General features: G+C 43.3%; 1 protein-coding gene across 7 annotated transcripts in view; it reads left to right on the forward strand.

Annotated features, from left to right (window-relative positions):
• CEP112 (centrosomal protein 112) overlaps positions 1-22,094 on the forward strand; it is a 355,922-nt gene that overhangs the window by 6,895 nt on the left and 326,933 nt on the right. For all 7 annotated transcript variants that reach the window (XM_075903951.1, XM_075903955.1, XM_075903952.1 and 4 more), the window contains exon 4: positions 1,811-1,980. In XM_075903951.1, the coding sequence (XP_075760066.1) occupies positions 1,811-1,980 (170 nt within the window). The remainder of the gene's footprint in view (positions 1-1,810; positions 1,981-22,094) is intronic.

The raw sequence follows: 22,094 nt of genomic DNA on the forward strand, positions 1-22,094 counted from the left end.
CCTGTCCCCTGTCCCTTAGAGACCCAAACCACCAGACCGTCTCCCTCCTTCCGCGTGCCAACCTCCTGTTTCCAGCCCTGCCCCTATATCACCTTCATTATTAGCCCTGCCCCCAGAGGTCCCGAGTGCCAGCTCCCTACCCCCCAGTGTCAGCCCCCTGCCTCTTAGAGCCCCCCCTCCCCAGCACTAGCCCATCCTCCCTCATCTAGCCCTTTGCTGCCTCCCAGCCGCCAGCTGAGCACTCCTGCCCAGGTTGTGGCTGTTCTAAGGCTGACCTGCCAGGCTTTGCATGGCCCTCCCATGCAAAGTGTTCTTCTATGGCTGGGAGGAAATCTCGTCCTTGCTCAGCACTGGTTGGTTGAAAGGCAGGGTAGGACACGCCCCTACCAACAGCCGTGGCAGGAGGGGATGCGCTGGGCAGCACTCGCCCGTGGATTATTGCAGGAACTAGGGATGTTAGATAGTGGGTAATAGAACAGTCGATTAACTGCATGGATTTTTAGTGGTTAGTCGACTATTCTGTAGTTCCTGGGGGCAGGGCCAGGAGCCAGTGAGCTCCAGCTCCACTCCTGGGGAGCCCTCTGACACCCTGCGCTGCTACCTCTGTGTTAGAGGCAGCAGCATGGGGTGCCAGGTGGGAGCTATTCTGTAACAGGAGCCATTTAAAAAATCAGCTCCCTGTGCAGTCCAGCTGACTGCCAAGTTCTCCATGGACTGAAGTTGCTAGGGAGAAGGGAGAGTGGGTGTGGGGGCTGTTCTGGCAGCAGCTCCTGTTTGCAGGGAGCTGGGACTCCCAGGGGATGCAGGGCAGCCTCTGTTTGTGGAGAGCTTGGACCTGCATGGACAGGCAGCCCCTAAGGCAGCCCCTGCCCACAGCGAGCCTGGGTCTGCCATCAGCAGAGGCTGTTTCATGACAGTCTCCCCTGCTTCCTCTCCTTCCCTCCCCACCATGCTGTTGCCTCTGATAGAGGTAGCAGCATGGGGGGGGGAAGGCAGATCACCGGCTCCTGCTTCCCCTCGTACTCTTCCTTGCTGCCTCTGATACAGAGGCAGCCGGGGCGAGGGTTGGGCAGAATGCGAGTAGTCAACTAGATTAACTGATAAACCTAGACTTATTGGTTAATGATACAGTTAGTCGACTAATTTATATCCCTAGCAGGAAGGTTGTTCCCTAGTTAGTCATTAACATGATATGTAGCTAATCCTGATCGTGCTCTTCAGAGCTAGTTAGCAATTTGTGATACTGTTTGTTAGCTATTAGTGATTCAGGGTGTACAAAGATATTTTGTGGGGATAAAGTGCTATGTAAACTAACAACTATTTCCCCTTATATCTAGGACTCAGTGTTCTTGGGCCCCTATTTTACTTATCCATTCCTGTACTCATGGACCTTATTGGCAAACTCCATTTGACTTTTGTGGGAGTAGAATTAGTTTCTTTTTACTGCTTTCAAACCAGCATGCATGTGAAGATGCTAAAGAAGAGAGTGCATAGGTTTTGTTTTTAAAGGTCTAGTTTAGGGATATAAGTGACTACTCACTCTCTCCCATTTGCTGCCTCTATCAGAGGCTTAAAAGCCAGTTCCCCCTGCACCGTCTCTACTGCGAGGGGGGCAGGGTAAGTAGAGGTGCAGTGGGAGAGTGGCGCAAGTGGGGACTGAAGTAGTTCTCACTCGTGCCAGTCCAACTGCTGTACATCTCTTTTTGAAGTGTAGCAAGAGCCCTAGTGAATCGATTTTTAACATCCCTAGTGTAGCTGTTATGTTAATCTTTTCAGACTCACTGGCTTTTTAATATTTTTTTAAATATAGTCCATCTATTTTGATGAACCAAATTCAACAAGAGCACAGAGCGGTAGCCCAGAAGCTTTACCTGACTGGGTCATGGGAGAACTAGGAACAAGTGAATCAAAACTGGAGGAATCATTGAAACTGTCTTCTAGAGAGGAGTCAGCTTTGTTAGCATCACCACTTGCACAGAGGTAAGAATTAAAAATCCAATCTACAAATAACTTGAAGATTTTCCTGGCGTTGCTCACATCCTTAACTCAATTCTTAGTTTTTTTTGGAAAGTAAAATAATAATGTACATGCTTCATTTAAATCACAGTTCTAGGGTAGAGCTGAAGATGAGGGATACAGTATGCAGGCTGCCCTGGGGAGAGAGGCCTATCCCAGCCCTCTCTCACTGCAGCAGATTGGGCCAGGTGAGAAGTGCCTGTCCAAGGCTACTGCATCTCCAGTGGGCACAGTCGGGGGATGGGGGCATGTCCCCTGGCTTGGGCAGGTCCAGGTTAATCTGTTTCCTGAGCTCCCCAGCCACAGTGAGGAATGCAGAAAGCTGTGTACTTTCTCCTTGCTGTCTGATGAAGGGGAATAGCCAACAGTGCTCCTGTATGAATTGGGGAGAGCTTCAGGCCCCCCATGCTCTCTAAAGTGTGCCTGGGGGCCAGAGGTTTGGAGCTGGGGTAGTCCTGGATGGGGGAGGACACCTCCTGCTAGCCCCTTTCACCTCCTTACCGTGCTTTAAGGTATCATAAGAGAAAGCTGGATCACTAATTTGGTGATCCTAGTTCTTAACGTTTAGGAAGAGTTCTTGAACAAATGGACGGATGGACAGAGTGACTGAAGTGTATAATAGATGCTTATTAACGTGGTGAATTGGATATAATCTTACTCTTTTAAGTGCTAGTTTTCTGTGTATAACGTTAAGGCGGCAATGTCAATCAATGGAAAGTTTGGAAATGTCAGAATTTAATTACAATGTTGATTCTGCCCTCATAAAAAAACATTATGATAGTATTTAATTATATGATCACAAACTTTTTCTCTTCCCCCATTGATTCAGTTGAATCTTCCTGCCCTTTCTTCTCTCACATCTCTATTGGCTTCTGCAATCGTTCCCTGTCTTCTTGCTAGGGATGTGAAAGGTTAACCAGTAAACATCACTCTTGATGGGTGATGATTACTGATTCCAGTTAACCCTTGGGAGCTGGAGTCAGCTCCCCAGCAGCTCCTGCCTGCTTCCTGCCCGACTTCTGATATCAAGGAATCAGCGTGGGGTGGGGGAGCCTTGTGTGTAAAGGTGAAGGTTAACTGATGAGCCCTGGCTCAATGGTTTATGGCTTAACCGTGGACACTATCACATCCCTAGTATTCACTTAAATCTCTATTAGATTTAATTCATGCACGTAAGGAAACAGGCTCTCCTGACGTGTTCTTTTACAAACTGTGGATGAGTTTTCCCTAAATCTATAGCTTTTCCTCTAACTGGTGTAGTCAGGATGTCAACTAGTGCAGTTTCATCATCTCCAGTTGATCCTGTACAAATTAATAAATATAAAACCTCCTGCTAAACAAACAAAGTGCACAAAAAACTTATATTTCACACATATATTTTTATGGTGAATAATTCATTGCAAATTGGAGCTGAAGTTGAATGCTGCCTCATAAATTTTACAACTCTTCTACTTGTCCTTTGAAAAACCTCTTTTAATCTTAAAAGATTTTTCCCCCTTAGTGTGTTTTTGATCACTTTATAAAATCTTCTTTTACTTAGACCTTTTTGTATGTGAGGCATTTCTAATGACATTTTAGATTATGCTGTTTGTGTGCTAGCCCTTTTTTATTTTTTATTTTTAAAGATGCAGTCTTTTGAAGTCGTTTTCTTTGCGCTCTGTTAAGCAGAAATGTTAAGCAGTTCTTTTGTGTATAAAAACTGTGGAACGTTGTCCTATGTTCTGCAAAAATTTCCTATCACTGCAGTAATCCAAAAGTGACTGTGGTCTGGCCACAATCTCAAATATGGGTGCTTAATATTTTGAATGAAATCTGTCTCCATTGTCTTGAGTGCGTGTTTTGCCATTCATTTTGGTAGGTCACCCTAGATACCCAAATATCAGTAACTTAATTTTTCAGAGGCACTCAGCACCTACCTCATGTATGATGATTAATTGTTGACTTAGGAGCTCAATGTTAGGCACTACCAAATATGACATTGTTGCTAAGAGATGTTAGTATTTTACCTTTGATCATTTATATGGTATTTGGTTTTAAAACCACATTTTTCTCACATTTTACCCAAATGTTTTTGCCTGTGGAGGCCACTTTTTAAAATCCAGGCAAAACCTAATTGATGAGTGTGATGGGATGGCACCTCCCCGCACTCAAGCCCCAAGAAGTCCACCTGGCCCAGGTGGCTGAAGGGGCCCCACCCCTTCAGCCCTGCAGAGCATACTCAGACTGCAGGCTGGGGGTAAATACCTGGAGAAGCAGGCAGACAGGGAGGGCTGAAAAGGCAGGGGCTTGGCGAGGAGCTCCGAAGCAGCCCAAACCACCACCTGAATCCAGTCTGCTATTTCTGCTGCTTCAGGAGTCCTATCAACCCCTGCAGGAGTCTCGCTCACCGTCCAAGCTGCTCCAGGAGCAACCCAGGAGTAACCTGCAGAGGGACCACCCTGGCAAGGGGAGAGGTGGGAGACAGCCCAGGGCGGAGAAAAAACCTCCGGGAGGTTGGCGTGTTCTGGCAGGCATCCCTGCCGACCAGGCAATGAAAACCTTTGCTATCAGGGCCCTGGGCTGGGACCCAGTGGAGTGGGAGGGCCTGGGTCCCCCTACCTCCCCCACCACTCCACACGCCACCAGCAGAGACTGCAGGGGCATAGTACTTTGGAACTAGGTTGGAGGACAGTATTTCCCCTGAACCAGGGGCATTGTACTTTGGGACTAGGCCAGAGGGTCGTATTTCCCCTAAACCAGGGGCATTGTACTTTGGGAGAACTAGGCTTGGAAGGGCTGAAGTTTACCCCAAGCCTGGGCGGCACCCTCGACACGGGGTGCACTCTTCAACAGTGAGGGGTAAAACTTTCAAAAATGCCCAAGTTCTCTTGAAAGTGTAAAGAAAAATAAGCGTGACTTCTAAATCAGTCACTTGGGGACTTCTAAACTTTTTACTGGATGGCTCATCCTTCTTCTAACAGTGACTTAAAATTTGGGAATATCTTGATGTCTATTATACTCTAGATAACACATGTCACATTTGATACTCTTGGTCTGTCAGTTGCCTTCACTCATGTTCACCGATACTGACTTCTTATCTTGAGTGCAGATGCCGAGCACAGATGTATAATATTAGCAGTTTTCATATGAGTCCTGACACTTCCATATTACTTTTCTAAGTTTGGTCAGACATTTCCCCCTCCCCTTCCTAACCCAAATGTCATAAATAGGAAAGAAAAATAAAATACATAAGGCTAGATATGGTGTGTAGCTAGTGTATAGCTGTGTCATACTAAAAATAGAGCCAGAAAGGCTTTGTGCTTTAGAGTTGTCTCTCTGAGACATGATTCCTCTGGAGCTCCCTTTTTGGGGGGTTAATAAGGTTGAAGTATGTTTCTTTAGCGCTGTACAAGATGCTGCATGCTCCTCCCCTCTTGCATCCAACCAAGTCTGGTAGTCAGCTGGGGGGGGGGGGGGAAGCGGGCCTGTTTTTCCCCCTTCTTTTTCTCTGTCCTCTAACTTGCTTGCTTGATTCCTCTCCCCTTCCTTCCCTCTCCCACTGCGCACCAGCCTTAAATGTAAAAAGGCTGGAGTGCAGCAGGGGGATCCGGCGCAAGCTGGGAATCAGCAGTCCCGGCTTGTGCCAGGTCCCCACTCTGTGCTTCTTAATTTTAAATGTATTAAGAGCTAGAAGGGAATCAGCGATCCCAGCTACCTCCTGCTTCCCCTGCCCTTCATGGAGATGGTGTTGGGGGGTGCTTCCTCAGCACTGGCTCCTGCTCAGGCCCTTTGCTGCCTCTGAAAGAGGCAGCAAAGTGGGGTGGGGAAGTGAAAGGTCGACTAGTCACTTACATCCCTATTCTTGACCAAAGATTCAGATAGGTCCTATGCAACTGCATAGGGAGTGTGTGGTGGAGAGACTTCACCTCATTTTACTCTTCTGTGTGACTACATAACACGAAGGCATTTTCTAAACCATAGTTAGCAGCTGTTGTGGTTACTAAGAAGACATATGTTGTATCTGGTATCTGAAAATCCCTCTGAAGTTCCCTGTTCGTTAAGTAGTTGTAAAAATTAGATAACTCATTAAAATCTGCGCTCTGTGTATTTTCAGAGTTATTTGGTTATTGTAGGGGAAAAGAGAATTTATACTACTGTTACCCCTACAGAATCAGCCCAACTCAAGTAGTATGAAAGAGTTGCTTTTTATGGCTTGCCCATCTAATAAGTAAATGCTGATGTGCAATTAAAATTTAGTTCTTTGCACAGTCTAATATTTTTTAACTGACGCATCTAGTAAGCCTTTGCAACTATACTGAAGGTAACAGAGTTGCACAGATTATAGTGAAAATATCCACCAAAGACAACAGGGTTGTATGTGCATAATTAAAGAGTGGCATTTGGCCTTGGAGTCTTTGTAGTAAGTGAAGATGCAAGAGGCAAACAACACAGCATAATTTTCAGATCTCAATATGTGTTTCCCATGATGGTAATTAAATAAGCCTCATACTACTTCTAAATTGAGCAAATACGATATTAAAATCATGGCAATAAATGTGAAACTCCATTATGGCCTTTTTTCTTCAAATCTACTTTCCATACTAGAACAGCTCTTTAAATAGATATTGTCTTGTAAAGCATAATCATGGACATTGTTCTTTGGTAGCGTAGTATTAGACTGCAGTGGCCATCAGGCAGTCCAAAGCACAAAATACTCACTTCTAAAACTGGATACTCATTCAAAGGACACATCTCTGTTGTGTGTGGGGGGGGAGGGACAGTGGGGGGACTCTGACTCAAGGCTACTCAACTTTGGAAGGCCTGGGGGCCACAAGGATACAGCACATGCCGAGGGCCGCAACTTAAGCGTTGTTGCATGTACATTCAAGTGTACATGCAAATATATGCAAATAGCTTCTTTCACACTGACGGGCATGAATACAAAGATTAAGACAAGACTACATGACCCGTAGGCCCCATTTCAGTTAGGTCTGCTGATATTAATAAAATGCAATGTTTACTCGATTTTCACCCATATGACAGCACTTTTAATGAGCAATGACAGTCCAGGAATTTAACTACTAAAACTCATATCAACAGAAGACCATTATATTGACTACTTTTTTGTTTTGGTTCCCACCCGTGGGCCATGTGTTGAGCCCCACGTAAACCCAAAACCCACAGCAGGCCGCAAACTAACAGGCTGTGGGCCACATGTGGCTCGTGAGCCGCATGTTGAGTAGCCCTGCTCTAACTTGTACATTATTTGTGGAAGAGGAAAAAATGGAAGAAAAAACTTGGGTTACTTGGAAGTTCTTCTGAGGTACATGTTAAATTCATAAAGAGAGGCTTTCCATTTCACATAAAATGATACAAAAAAAAGAAAATGTTTAAAACATTTCAGCTATGCAGCAGAAAGGAAGGCCAAATGGGGTTTCCTTATCTGTAAAAAAAGAGGCATTATTTCATAGGAATAGTGTCAGCCGATGGTCAGGGCAGTGAGTGGTGTGTGTGTGTGCTATACACCCGAGACTTCAACTGCTGAGACCGGGGTCCCTTGCAGCGGGCAACCTGGAGGAGATTGACGAGCGCCCCAATAAGTTTGCAGGGAGAGCTTATTACGCTTCAGATTTTAGCTGCTAGAATCTGTGATTCCTTCGCAGCGGGCAGTCTAGGGGAGGCTGAGAAGTGCCCCAACGGATCTGCCACCTGGGAGTGACACAAATCCAAAAGCCCAAGCTCTCCCTATATCTGTCCCTTAAGACCGGCTGAAGTTTTTAAATTGTGCCTGGTTCTGTTACAGCAACTGAAGGAGTCAGGTTAAAGCTTAAACAGTTACAGGTTTATTGAGGAAGCTTATAAATCATATGGTTGCAATGGCTATTGTTCTATTTCTTAACTGCTAGCAAAATATAGATCTTAAAAATGGTTACAAAGAAGATAAAGATAGGAAAAACAGAAATAATAGTACCAAGTAAGAGCTTAACCTTTAAAGAGCTCTTAGTCTGTGTACACTTAAGACAGAGGACCACATCCAGGTACAATTTTTACCCCCTTCTGTGCCTCTCGAAGCATGTCAGGCCAGGGCCGGTCCCTCAATTCCTAGGAAAGACGAAAATACAAGGTGGGCGTCCCCATAGAACCTCGGGAGGTCAAACACCTAACCCGACCAGCAGGTAGAGGGTAGATTGACACTCAAAAGTGAGTGTGCTGCTGTACCCATCTTTATACCCATGGGGTCACGTATTTCTCTTTCTTATCTGTGATGCCAAATAGTGCTGGTCTGCCTTTTTGTGAGGATTAAATTGGAAGTACTGGAGATTATTTTCTCAGTGGGGGATTCCTCTATCAGGGACGGCTGTGTGTTCGTATCAACATGGGTGCCAGCCGGGCACTTCTCGCAGCCTCGAGGCCAGCTTATTGCCTTACTCGCTCTCTCCTCATATCTATGTTTTCAGCTTCTCAGGGTCAGATGAGCCAGCATAGACTATGCTGATTTTATTGCTCCTTCTCTGTCCTGTATGCTTCAGGAACCTCAGAGAGGCAAAACAAGATGGATGAGATGGGGGGGCTGTCTGGCTACAAATAGTTAGAACATAAGAACGGCCGTACTGGGTCAGACCAAAGGTCCTTCTAGCCCAGTATCCTGTCTACCAACAGTGACCAGCACCAGGTGCCCCAGAGAGGGTGGACCGAAGACCATGATCAAGCGATTTGTCTCCTGCCATCTCTCTCCAGCCTCTGAAAAACAGAGGCCAAGGACACCATTTTATCCCCTGGCTAATAGCCTTTTATGGACCTAACCTCCATGAAATTATCTAGCTTCTCTTTAAACTCTGTTATAGTCCTAGCCTTCACAGCCTCCTCTGGCAAGGAGTTCTACAGGTTGACTACACGCTGTGTGAAGAAGAACTTTCTTTTATTAGTTTTAAACCTGCTACCCATTAATTCCATTTGGTGACCTCTAGTTCTACTATTTAGGGAACTAATAAATAACTTTTCTTTATCGGCCCTCTCCACACCACTCATGATTTTATAGACCTCTATCATATCCCCCCTCAGTCTCCTTTTTTCTAAACTGAAAAGTCCCAGTCTCTTTAACCTCTCCTCATATGGGACCCGTTCCAAACCCCTAATCATTTTAGTTGCCCTTTTCTGAACCCTTTCCAAGGCCAAAATATCTTTTTTGATGTGAGGAGACCACATCTGTACACAGTATTCAAGATGTGGGTGTACCATAGTTTTATACAGGGGCAGTAAGATATTCTGTGTCTTATTTTCTATCCCTTTCCTAATAATTCCTAGCATCCTATTTGCCTTTTTGACCGCCGCTGCACACTACATGGAAGTTTTCAGAGAACTGTCCACGATAACTCCAAGGTCCCTTTCCTGATTTGTTGTAGCCAAATTAGCCCCCATCATACTGTACGTATAATTGGGGTTATTTTTCCCAATGTGCATTACTTTACACTAATCCTCATTAAATTTCATTTGCCATTTTGCTGCCCAATCACTGAGTTTGGTGAGATCATCTTGGAGTCCCTCACAGTCTGCTTCTGTCTTGACTATCCTAAACAGTTTTGTATCATCTGCAAACTTTACTACCTCACTGCTTACCCCTTTCTCCAGATCATTTATGAATAAGTTGAAAAGGATTGGTCCCAGGACTGACCCTTGGGGGACACCACTAGTTACCCCTCTCCAATCTGAAAATTTACCATTTATTCCTACCCTTTGTTTCCTGTCTTTTAACCAGTTCTCAATCCAAGAAAGGACCTTTCCTCTTATCCCATGGCCATGTAATTTACACAAGAGCCTTTGGTGAGGGACCTTGTCAAAGGCTTTCTGAAAATCCAAGTATACTATATCTACTGGATCCCCCTTATCTGCATGCTTGTTAACCCCTTCAAAGAACTCTAATAGATTAGTAAGACAGGATTTCCCTTTACAGAAACCATATTGACTTTTGTCCAACAAATTATGTTCTTCTACATGCTTCACAATTTTATTCTTTACTATTGTTTCGACTAATTTGCCCGGTACTGAAGTTAGACTTACCGGTCTGTAATTGCCAGGATCGCCTCTAGAGCCCTTTTTAAATATTGGTGTCACGTTGGCTACCTTCCAGTCATTAGGTACGGAAGCCGATTTAAAGGATAGGTTACAAACTACAGATAATAGCTAAGAATTTCCCATTTGAGTTCTTTTAGAACCCTTGGATGAATGCCATCTGGTCCCCGAGATTTGTTAACATTAAGTTTTTCTATTTGTTCCAAAACCTCCTCTAATGACACTTCAATCCGGGACAGTTCCTCAGATTCACCACCCACAAAGGACGGTGCAGATTCGGGAATCTCCCCAACGTCCTCAGCCGTGAAGACTGAAGCAAAGAAATCATTTAGTTTCTCCGCAATGGCTTTATCGTCCTTGATTGCTCCATTTATAGCTTGATCATCTAGGGGACCCACAGGTTTTTTTAGCAGGCTTCCTGCTTCTAATGTACTTAAAAACATTTTGTTATTTCTTTTTGAGTTTTTGGCTAGCTGTTCCTCAAAATCTTTTTTTGCTTTTCTTATTACATTTTTACACTTGATTTGACAGTGTTTATGTTCCTTTCTATTTATCTCACTAGGATTGGACTTCCACTTCTTAAAAGATACCTTTTTGTCCCTCACTGCTTCTTTTACATGGTGGTTAAGCCACAGTGACACTGTTTTAGGTCTCTTGCTATGTTTTTTAATTTGGGGTATACATTTAAGTTGGGCCTCTATTATGGTGTCTTTAAAAAGTTTCCATGCAGCTTTCAGGGATTTGGCTCTAGTCACTGTGCCTTTTAATTTCTGTTTAACTAACCTCCTCATTTATGTGTAATTCCCCTTTTTGAAATTAAATGCCAGGGTGCTGGACTGCTGAGGTGTTCTTCCCACCACAGGAATGTTGAATGTTATTATATTATAGTCACTATTCTCAAGCGGTCCTGTAACAGTTATTTCCTGGACCTGATCCTGCACTCCACTCAGGACTAAATCGAGAATTGCCTCTCCCCTTGTGGGTTCTTGCACCAGCTGCTCCAAGAAGCAGTCATTTAAGCCATTTAGAAATTTTATCTCCGCTTCTCTTCCTGAGGTGACATGTATCCAGTCAATATGGGGGTAATTAAAATCCCCCATTATTATATAGTTCTCTATTTTGGTAGCCTCTCTAATCTCCCTCAGCATTTCAATGTCAGTATCGCTGTCCTGGTCAGGTGGTCGGTAATATATCCCTACTGCTAATTTCTTATTATTGGAGCATGGAATTTCTATCCATAGCGATTCTATGGAACATGTTGATTCATTTAATATTTTTATTGCATTTGATTCTACATTATCTTTCACATACAGTGCCACTCCGCCACCCACCCGGCCTGCTCTATCCTTTCGATATATTTTATATCCCGGTATGATTGTGTCCCACAGATTTTCCTCATTCCACCAGGTTTCAGTGATGCCTATTATGTCAATCTCCTCATTTAATATGAGGTACTCCAGTTCACCCATCTTATTAGTCAGACTCCTAGCATTTGTGCAGAAGTACTTTAAAAATTTGCCACTGCTTATTTGTCTGCCCTTCCCTGATGCATTGGATTCCTTTGAATGCGGTTGTTTGTCTGCTCTGGCCCATGGTTTGTCCTCTCCCCTCCTCTCTTTCTGACTACAGCGTAGAGAGTCTCTATCAATGGATTCTCCTCTAAGAGAAGTCTCCCTCTGATTTACGTGCATCTCCGCACCAATCGGCTTTCCCCCATTTCTTAGTTTAAAAACTGCTCTACGGCCTTTTTAATGTTTAGTGCCAGCAGTCTGGTTCCACCTTGGTTTAGGTGGAACCCATCCTTCCTGTACAGGCTCCCCCTCTCCCACAAGTGTCCCCAGTTCCTAATATATCTAAACCCCTTTTCTCTACACCATCGTCTCATCCATGCATTGAGACTCTGAAGCTCTGCCTGCCTACCTGGCCCTGCGCGTGGAACTGGAAGCATTTCCGAGAATGCCACCATAGAGGTCCTGGATTTCAGTCTCTTTCCTAGCAGCCTAAATTTGGCCTCCAGGACATCACTCCTACCCTTCCCTATGTCATTGGTACCGACATGTACCACGACCACCGGCTCCTCCCCAGCACTACACATAAGTCTATCTAGATGCCTCGAGAGATCCGCAACCTTCGCACCAGGCAGGCAAGTGATCATACGGTTCTCCCGGTCATCACAAACCCAACTATCTATGTTTCTAACAATCGAATCACCCACTACTAACACCTGCCTCTTTCTAACTGGCATTCCCTCCCCCTCAGAGGTATCCTTAGTACGAGAGGATACTTAACAAAGGGGTCTTAACAAAGACGCTAATTATCTTACCCATTACAAAGAGAGCTTCCCCAATTATCACCTCTAATATCATTAGCTCACAGACATTTACCTCTCCCCCTCATCCCCCCTCTGTTCTGAAATTTGATTTGTCCTTTTTATGTGTGTTCACTTTTTTTGATTGTATCCCTTTGTTGTATATGGTCATGCCTATTTTCTTCCACAATTTGATCTGAGGAAGTGGGTCTGGCCCACGAAAGCTCATCACCTAATAAACCATCTTGTTAGTCTTTAAAGTACTACATAGTCCTGTTTTTTGTTTCAGCTAGACTAGACTAACACGGCTACATCTCTATTACTATGAAGTTTTTCAGTGTGTTTTGTAGTGCTTCTGCAGTTTATTGTAATGGCCAGCAGATGATGATCTTGTTCCAGTCTATGTAGTGAAGCAAAATGTGCTTTACTTTGCACTCCAGTGTTTTTTAAGATGACCTGTGTGGATGGACAGTATGTTTCAGCTTTCATGAATTCTCTCTTAGCTGGTTGTTGATAACTTAATTCTTATAAATAGTTTCTGGAGATATTTTAAAAAATAAGTCATTTATTTTGAAGAAACGTGTCTATGAATTGTAGTTCTGAGAGCAACTAAAACTCTTTGCCTTACTTTTATTTTTGTACTGTGTGTAAATGTGATTTTGTCTATGGCAATGGTTGTTTTTCATAGAACCTACTTACTGTTAAATTTGTAAAATAAATGAAGATTGTCAGATTTTTTAAAAAAAATTATTTTTGTTGGAGTGGGATTGAGTAATGCTGGTCTTGAGAGGTCTTCATTTAAAAAAATGGGTAGTAAATAGGGAAGATTATTTAAATACTGTAGATTTAAATTAGTATTGTATAGCTAGATTTTAATAGCAATCTGACCTTTCAAATTAATAAATATTTGTTTATTTATAGCAGTACAGATTACGTCTTAAAAACAATCCTGTTGTGCTGCACTGCCCCAGGAGGACCTCACATATTTTCCTGCCAGGTTCATTTATCAGTAGCAAATTACTTCCCATTCCATCCACTGTCCTGATTGCTGTCTGGAGTTGATGATTCTTGAATCTTGGCTGTGGCCACTCCCTACTACCTGTATTGCAGTGGCAGGGAAGGGGGAAATATCACCTTTGTCTTCTATTTCCAGTGATGAACAGGGAGGACTGTAAAGGAATTCTACCTTCTATCTTGTATGGCTTGATTAAGGCTAAGCAGTAGTCCCATTTAGAAGACTTTTCAAAGCTTCTATATATAAAACTGATCAATATTGCTGTTTTTTAAAAGTCCACTTAAAAATAGCAAAGTGGTGCCTAAAACATATCTGAACACACTTCTCCAGTTTTAAAATACTTGAGTAATCTTTTGTGGGTCAAATTGAACATAACATCTGTTTTTAAAAAAAATCCCTGGAGCCATAGACATCACAAAACCTGAAAAGAAACAGCATCTATCCAGATAAAGATTTGTCATCTTGCAATATAAAATAAATCCTGGCAGAATAAAATTGTGTTAAAGGTAGGAAAGTTATGCATAACTAGAGACAAACTTTGCATTTTATATTCCTTTTCTTCTTTTTTTCCCCTTCTACTTTTCATCTGAGCCATTTGCTACACTGCAATCACTATTGTTTATCCTTATACTTTATTGATATTTACTGATGGCAGAAGAAAGGTACGCTCCAGTTGGTACATTTCATTGTTCCCTGCTGCTTAGATGAAAGCTGGGATTGTTTTCCTTGTGGAAAGTTGGTTTGTGTTTCAGTTTTCATAGAAGAGACTCATTTATACTATATATCCAACAGTTGTCTCTCTCTTCATAAACACTTAATTCATCTCAGCATCTTTTGGCATAACTCATAGCTGAATTTTTTGTTGGGAGGGGAAGAATGTAATGTATTTTAATCATATATGGCTATTTATTAGTAAGCACATGGATTAACGTGATATATTTTTATCTTAATGTGAATGAATTTGCACTGCACTGTATATCGAAAGATACTTCTCTATAACCTCAAACATAACATGGAAAAACAGGCTTATAATTCTTTTTTTTTCCTCCTCTCTCTTATTTACTTCCATTCTCCATTATATTATAGCCATCCTGTCTGACTCACGACCATAACAAGAGACTTATTTTCATTTCCCCTTTTTCTTCACTTATACTCAATTGTGACACTATTTTACTCCACAGGTTTGTTGTAAAAAATTCACCTGGTCCTTTCTTTGTGGATGCATTATGTTCATGTCAGTGTCCTAATCATTCCCTGTTTAAACACTGTAGTTTTGTCCTTTTCAGGACTCTGTCTACCCCATCCAGTCAATGAGGCTGACGTGAAATGAAATGAGCGAAAAATGTTTTGGGCCCATTGCTTTGCCCATGTTACTCTCCACTCCTACACTATTTATTCCCCATGGCACTCAACATGAATTTCAAACTTCTTGTCCTTGCCATATAGATCTTAAAGCCGTCAATCTCTGCCTATGTCTCTGACCTTCTCTCTTTTAGCTTTTTCTTCATTCTTGTGCTCTTTAGTGAGGCCAGCCTCAATGCCTGTTTCTTTTCCTTCTCTTACAGGTCCCATACCTTATTCTTTGTTTAGAGTGCCTACCTCAAAATTGTTTACTAAATAACCTCTTTAATTGCATTTGCATCTGTTCAAAAACTTTACATCTGTTGTCTTATCTTTCCTCCTCTTATCATATATATATATATATAGTAGCCCAATGTCTGTAAGTCTGTAATGCTGAAATACTGGCTGTTCCCTCTGGGTGGCGCTGTTGCTGAAATGCTGGCTGTTGCCTCTGGGTGGTGCTGTTGCTGAAATGCTGGCTGTTGCCTCTGGGTGGCGCTGTTGCTGAAATGCTGGCTGTTGCCTCTGGGTGGTGCTGTTGCTGAAATGCTGGCTGTTGCCTCTGGGTGGTGCTGTTGCTGAAATGCTGGCTGTTGCCTCTGGGCGGCCCGTGCTGCATGGAGAGTGCGGGGCACAAACGGCTGCTTGCGCCACTTGCTCCCCTGCAGTGGCCCAGCTGAGTGGTGCAGAAGTCAGCCGAGCGCCATGGCGGGAGGGGAAGAAGGGTGGGGCGGTGACGTACGTGGCCAGGAGGCGGGGCCTGGCCGTGTATGTCACTGCCCCGCCCCCTTTCGCCTCCCACTGTGGTGCTCAGCTGACTTCTGCGTCGCTCAGTCAGGCCGCCATGGGGGAGCCCAAACAGCCGCTTGCGCTGCTTGCACCCCCGTGGTGGCCCAGCTGAGCGGTGCAGAAGTCATCCAAGCACCACGGTGGGAGGTGAAGGGGGGTGGGACGGTGATATGCAGCATGACAGCGGCTCCAGGCCCTGGCCGTGAACGTCACTGCCCCACCCCCCTTCCCCTCCTGCTGTGGCGCTCGGCTGACTTCTGCGCCGCTCAGCCGGTCCGCTGCGTGGGAGCAAGTGGTGCAAGCAACCGTTTGGGCTCCATGCTCCCCATGCAGCACGGGGAGTGCGGAGTCCAAACGGCCATTTGGGCTCTATGGTCCCCCGAATGGGGGGTGGAGGGGGACGCGGAGAGAGAGAGAGACACCGGAGGCTCAGGAGAGAAGACTGATGTGGAGGAGAGACCTGAAAATCCCATCTTATGACGGGCTAATTGGCTAGTTTCTTATAAGAGCCCGGAAAATAGGCACATTCCTTTCAGTATAATCATTGATCTTACTATTGTCATCCTTTTTCTTCCTGTTCTCTCATGTGCCTTGTCTGTGGCCCTCACTTGAATTTAGATGTTATATTCCTTGTGTTAATTTGTGAGCTACTATTGTTCTTCAGTGCAGCGGGGGATAGTGTGCTTGTGCAGCCACTCAGGAGAGATTCAGATGCTGCCCAATTGATAGCAGAGTGCCCACAGCTAGGTTTTTTGTTTATACTAATGGTGCACATTTGCATATGCCTCTGCACATAAAATGTATTCCGCACATGGGTAGAAAAAATAGGCACATGGAGGGAAATGGTTCGAGAAAACATTGGCTAGTCCTAAGGCCTAGAAATAGCCATGTTGGCAGAATTCTATCTTATGGATTCGTTCAACTCCAGTGATAGTAAGAAATCAAAAGATTGTAACCTCTTTGGCGCTGGGATTGTTTTTCCCTGTGTGTTTATATGTTAACTGGCACAGTGGGGCCCAGATCTTGATTGTAGCTCCTGGGCATTACTACAATATTGAATTATTCCTTCTAGCAGTATTGAGAGCTTATCCTGGAAATATACATACTTTTTTTTTAAAGTAGAGTCATGTCTCTACATGTCTTGTTCTTAATCTCCTGTTAATATTTTTTCTCTCAATATATACTCCATATATCTTACGTTACAGTGGTAGGCACACTGCAGCTCATTGTTTTGTAGGTTTTTTAGTATAATAACCTTTGAAAGAGCAATATTTATTTCAACACCACGTATAAGATCTGTATTGATACTGTAGGTGTTCCCATGGCAAGAAGTCATGAGCTGTGGAAGTTGGGTTATATGCTTTTTTAAAAGCAGAGGATATTCTTACTGTAAGCTGACATCATTTATGACATGGTCCGTTTGGGAGCTCTGTGTAATAGTACATAGATTTCTAACTTGTTTTCATAATCTGTTTAACAATTAAAAGGAAATCTAATCTTTAATATTTAAATAATGTTTAATTTTTAAACAAAGGAATTTTTGTTGTTTTAATCCATTATTAAAACAGGATAGAAATTTTGCCTACAGCCCTGTAGGAAGGGTTTCTATAATGTAAGTATCATAATGGTGACCAAAACTATTATAATTTGTATCAGTTTTATACAGTAACTGCAATTTAGCGTTTCTATTTTCAAATAAATTTGATTGTGTTTTTCAACTTTTGAACTTGTGTATTGCTTGATGACTAAAATAGGAACTTTTTTATGTTGTGTGATGGAGTTTAGTTTTTTTTAAATGTATTTATACTTACTGGATCATAATTAAGAAACACAAATATGTAAGCAGGATAGTTTTTGTGTAAAAAATGGCTAATTATAAATCTGTGTAGTTCATTTCTAATTATTATGATTCTAGCAATCTAGCACAATGAAATGAAATAATATGATTTAACAAATGTCAGGGATCCAGTTCAGATATTTTTGATTACCCGAATATCTTGTCTGGGGCAGAACTATTTGTTGTGTAATAATTTCAGAAGAAAGGACAATATTGTGTGATGGTGACTGTAGTTTAAAACTTCTGTTTGTCTGTCTTGGCCTCCGCTTCATATTGTATTGCAGGAAATAATGGTAATGAATAAGTATTGGATATACATCTCTGAGTGGATATGCATTGTGATAGCTTTAGTTAAAGCACGTGGGGATCCTACTGACAAGATAACTCTTATTGAACTCCAGATGAGATCCATCATTTGCACTGAATGAGGTGAGGTCCTGTGGAAAAACTAAATAGTCTTAAAATGCCACAGGATTACTCATTATTTTTCGCTGAAAAACATAGACACATGGTGGGGGCGGGAAGGGCTCAGTTAAGGATATATTCCTTTTCCTTTTATGGACATTTGCAACCATTGTAGCTCATTCTGTATAATCCTCATCTAATTTCTTTGTGGCTAAAGAATCCTTTTGCTCCCCCAGGACACTACCTTACCTTTCCAAGATCATCTATTTCTGCCTAATGTTCTTCTGTCGTCAGCTTTCCCTTCCACTTGCATCACCTGTTGAACTTAAAATTTGCCCTGCATATTGCATCTTCCTTTCCTAAGATTTCTGGCCAGAATTTGCTGAGTTGCAATAGTCTTCAATACTATTTTGTTGGTTATTCGGTTGTAACAGGGCCACTTTAGTCATGTTTCTGTCTCAGTCCACAAATTATGTGGAAATCTTTCTGCTGGTTCAACCCCCTGTGTAGTTGATTTACAGTTGCATCCAACCACCTTCACAGCATACCTAAGACCTTTCCTAAGCAGAAAAGAACACTTTTTCCTCTCCATATTATTGCCCTCTTCTTCCTGTGCCTATTTGTGGGCTATTGGCCAATTGCTTAATTGGCCTTTTTTGCCTTGTCCCACCCATAAATTAGGCATAGCCTTGCATCGACTACTTAATGTGATCAGGACTGCTGATTCAGGCCTTTGTACTTAGCAGTCTTCCACACAACTTCCCCTTATCTAACCACAAGGTTCTTCTTTCCCAGGCTTTCTTTCCTTTACTGGAGCAGCCAACATGTGGGAACCCCTCTCTCCATCCCCATGGGGATAGTCTGGTTTTCCCTTGTGGGGTTTGTTCATCTCACCTACCCCGCAGAACTCATACTACATGGGGGAGGTGCATACCCCAAGCTCCATAGCAATCCATTGGTCTTCTCACCATCAGGTGACTACTTCTCATTTTCTCTTTTTGCATCTGGCAGAAGATGAAGTTTATTCTCATCCTTCAGATCCCCAGGTTCCCTCAAGTCTGACATTGCCTGGGTTTCTTCTCTTGTGGGAGGGGGGTTGTGTTGCATGGAGCTCCTTTGGCCACTCTCTACTAGAGAGTTTGGTTTGTCTGTCTCCCTGGTACCACCATCCTTACATGCTTGGAGACATTTCTTATCCTCCTGACTCAGGCTTTGTTGTCTAGGGGTCTTCCTGTTCCTTTTGGGGGCACTTCTTCCCTGTCTTCTCCTAGATTTCCTTTTCCTAATATGGGATTCCTCCCACCACCCACTTCCCAATGGGAAAGGGACTTCAGTCTGTGCCCAAGACAACTGAATAAGGCAGCCTCTCCATGACCTCACCCTATATCCATCAAAATCTCCCCTGGACCTCCGGGGGCACCTGGACTTTGAGGAATACCACTTATACCCATGGACACATTCTGTGTCCATAGTTGCTCTTGAAGTCATCCGGCAAAGCTTCACTCGCTCCCTCTGTACCAGAGAGTGAGCTGAAGCCATATTCACGACGTTTTCTCCACACCATCACTGAAAGAGTCAACAGTTTTTTGCGCTCCACCCCTGGCCCAGCCACAAAATTTGGCAAAGGCAAAGCCACAATCAATGTATAGGCAGTCCCATTTCTTGTGTCCAGGTTTCCCATAGTGCTAATAAATAAGGGACTGAAACTGTTCTTTCTCTGGGTGGTTCTTCCTTTCCATGCCACTTTTGGCTGTGGGTTTTCCAGTCATCCTCCCCAGCTCTGGATCCTTACATGATTGCCTATATTTCCTAGGCAAGTCTGCCTCTGTATACTCCTTTGTTAATTTCATGGCAGCATCCACCGGGCCCAGTTGATGTCACCTGACTCACACTCACATGATTTCACGGAGGCCCTGGAAGAGCTGCTCTAATATCAGAGCATCCGTTATTTCCACCATCATTTGGGTATCTGGTCTCAACCAGTAGTTGGCCCAGTCAAATTTGGGCACTGTCCTGGGGCCATAAACCTGTTCAGCTTGCTGATTTGAACTTTTGGTGGTACTTCTCAGTAGGCAACCTTACCCGATACAGGATGGCTACCCTCAGTTCTCGTATTTTCTGGCCTGTTCTTTCAGGCATATATAAGCTGCTTGGGCTTCTCCTGACAGATAGGGAGCCGGCAGGCCTTGATCCAATCAAGCATCCTTGGCTGCCCTCTCAAAAGTTCCCAGGAATGCATCTGGGTTATTTGCAGGGTCCATTTTACATAATCTTAGGCTTTGTGAGTGGGCACCATGTTCCACCTGGGGACTTAACACTTTCTGTAGAAGTTGCTGCTGAACGTTGGCTTGTTTCTTTATGAAATTTTGCAGGCTTTTCTGTTGCCCAGCTTACCAGGCAAGCAAAGCATGTCTCTCCAGGTCATGGGATTGTTGAAAGTCTTGTGGGGCCTATTGCATCTCCTCTTGTTCTATTATCAATATTTTGAATATCTGTATTTCATAGCTATAACTTAACACAGACCAAATGTAAGATTTTAGATGCTGGAATTTAGTGTTCTCATTTATGTCCCTTCTCATCAGGTATTTAGGATAAGACCATCTTAATTCTGGCATTTCCTAGCTTTTGAGTGCATGGTTTTGCAATGATAGTAAGAGCCTTTTAAATACATTTTTGCATGTAATTTCCTAGGTTTTTGAAAGAGGATATCGAACAAACAAAAATTCCAACACTTGACATCATACCACATGGGTAATCTGCAGAGTTGGAATCTTTAGCTTCACCACGCAGATCTCTGCTATTTGAGCTAAGGAAGTAATCGTGATAGATTCTTCTGCCTGCTGTGGCACAAAAGCACACTTCCTTTTAGCGCCTGAAATAGAATCCAATACTTCTGAGTCTCTCCATTCCTTTGTCAGCAAAGATATGTGAAATGCTCTGGCAGAGGGTACCATCTGCATCTCAAGTGGCTGTTTAAACAGCATAAATATTCTTCAACCGGCTATGATATTTAATGTTTGGGTTTGGGGAGCTCTGAGTGTTCTGTTCATCAAGGAACTAAAACAGTGTTCTTGAGGCACTGAATTACCAGCTGTTGGGCTCTGAATAGAGCTGAAGTACCAATCCCATAAGGCGTTAAACATCTTGAAGAGCTAAGGGAACTCTAGCCTGTGTGGTGTAAGAGATCTGAGACAAAGAGCAAGGATCCAGTCAAATGATATCTTCAAAGAAGAAGAATGGATGGTGTGTAATTTTCCTTCCATGTTGCATGAAGTGATTTCTATGTATAGTTTTATCAAGTCCTTTGATCCTTCTGATGAAATGTGCTATAAATGGAAGATAATTGTCATATTGCTGTGACCCTAGTCATGACATCAATTGAAAATTATCTCACCAATAGTATAAGCTGCTTCATAATATACTCTTTCTGTTTCTGAATATTATTCCACTGCCAAAAATGTTTTAGTCCTCAATTATGTGGAGACTTTTCTTATTTTTTTCCTGAACTAAGGTAATTGTTCCAAAATTATTACTTTGTGCATCATGAAGAGACTCAGGAATTTTATAGGTGTATTCGATATACAGTCTACGATGTAATTATCAGTCTTGGGTGGGTTTTTCAAAAAGCACCTAAGGAATTAAGAGGATAGATATAATTGAAGCTATGTACATGATGGTAGAATTCTGATTGCTATGTATATTTGAGAGAGTGTATGTGAGCGAGCGAATCTCTGTCTGATCAAGAACTCCTCTTAAATGGTAAGAGCTAGGACCAACAAATTTGGTACGCAGCTTCCTCTTACCATAACTTAAAGCAAGGTAAGTGTTTGTGCTATGATGATGGGATGTGCATAGAATGGAATTGTTTCTCATAATGCTGGAAGGGAGGAGGCTGCTAGCAGGGACAGTTATACTCTGTAATGACCACTGCAGCCAAAGATGGGGAATGGGACAGCTATAACTTCATTGGGATGGCAGGGAGAAGAGATGGGGTAAGCTTCTGCCCACCCCTTAGGCAGTGCAGCTGCCTCCCAGGGAGCGGCTTCCTGACCAGTGTGGCGACTGTGGCCAGACCTGTGAAGCTGCTGTCGTAGCTCCCCACCCACTCCTGCATACCCCACATGCCCAGACCCCTGCTCTGAGCTTCTTCTTACCTACCCCAACCCTGAGTTGTGTACCCTATACACATACCCCCAGTCCCTCCTCACCCCCAACCCTGTCTCCTGCACACAAACACTCCAACCGGCCCCCTGCCCTGACTCCTGTAGTCCCCACACCCCCAGCCTCCTTCCCTGAAGGACCTGAGCACCTTCAGGTAAATCTTCTAATATTGT

The sequence above is a fragment of the Pelodiscus sinensis genome, chromosome 20, assembly GCF_049634645.1.
Source record: "Pelodiscus sinensis isolate JC-2024 chromosome 20, ASM4963464v1, whole genome shotgun sequence".
Classification (NCBI taxonomy): Eukaryota; Metazoa; Chordata; order Testudines; family Trionychidae; genus Pelodiscus; species Pelodiscus sinensis.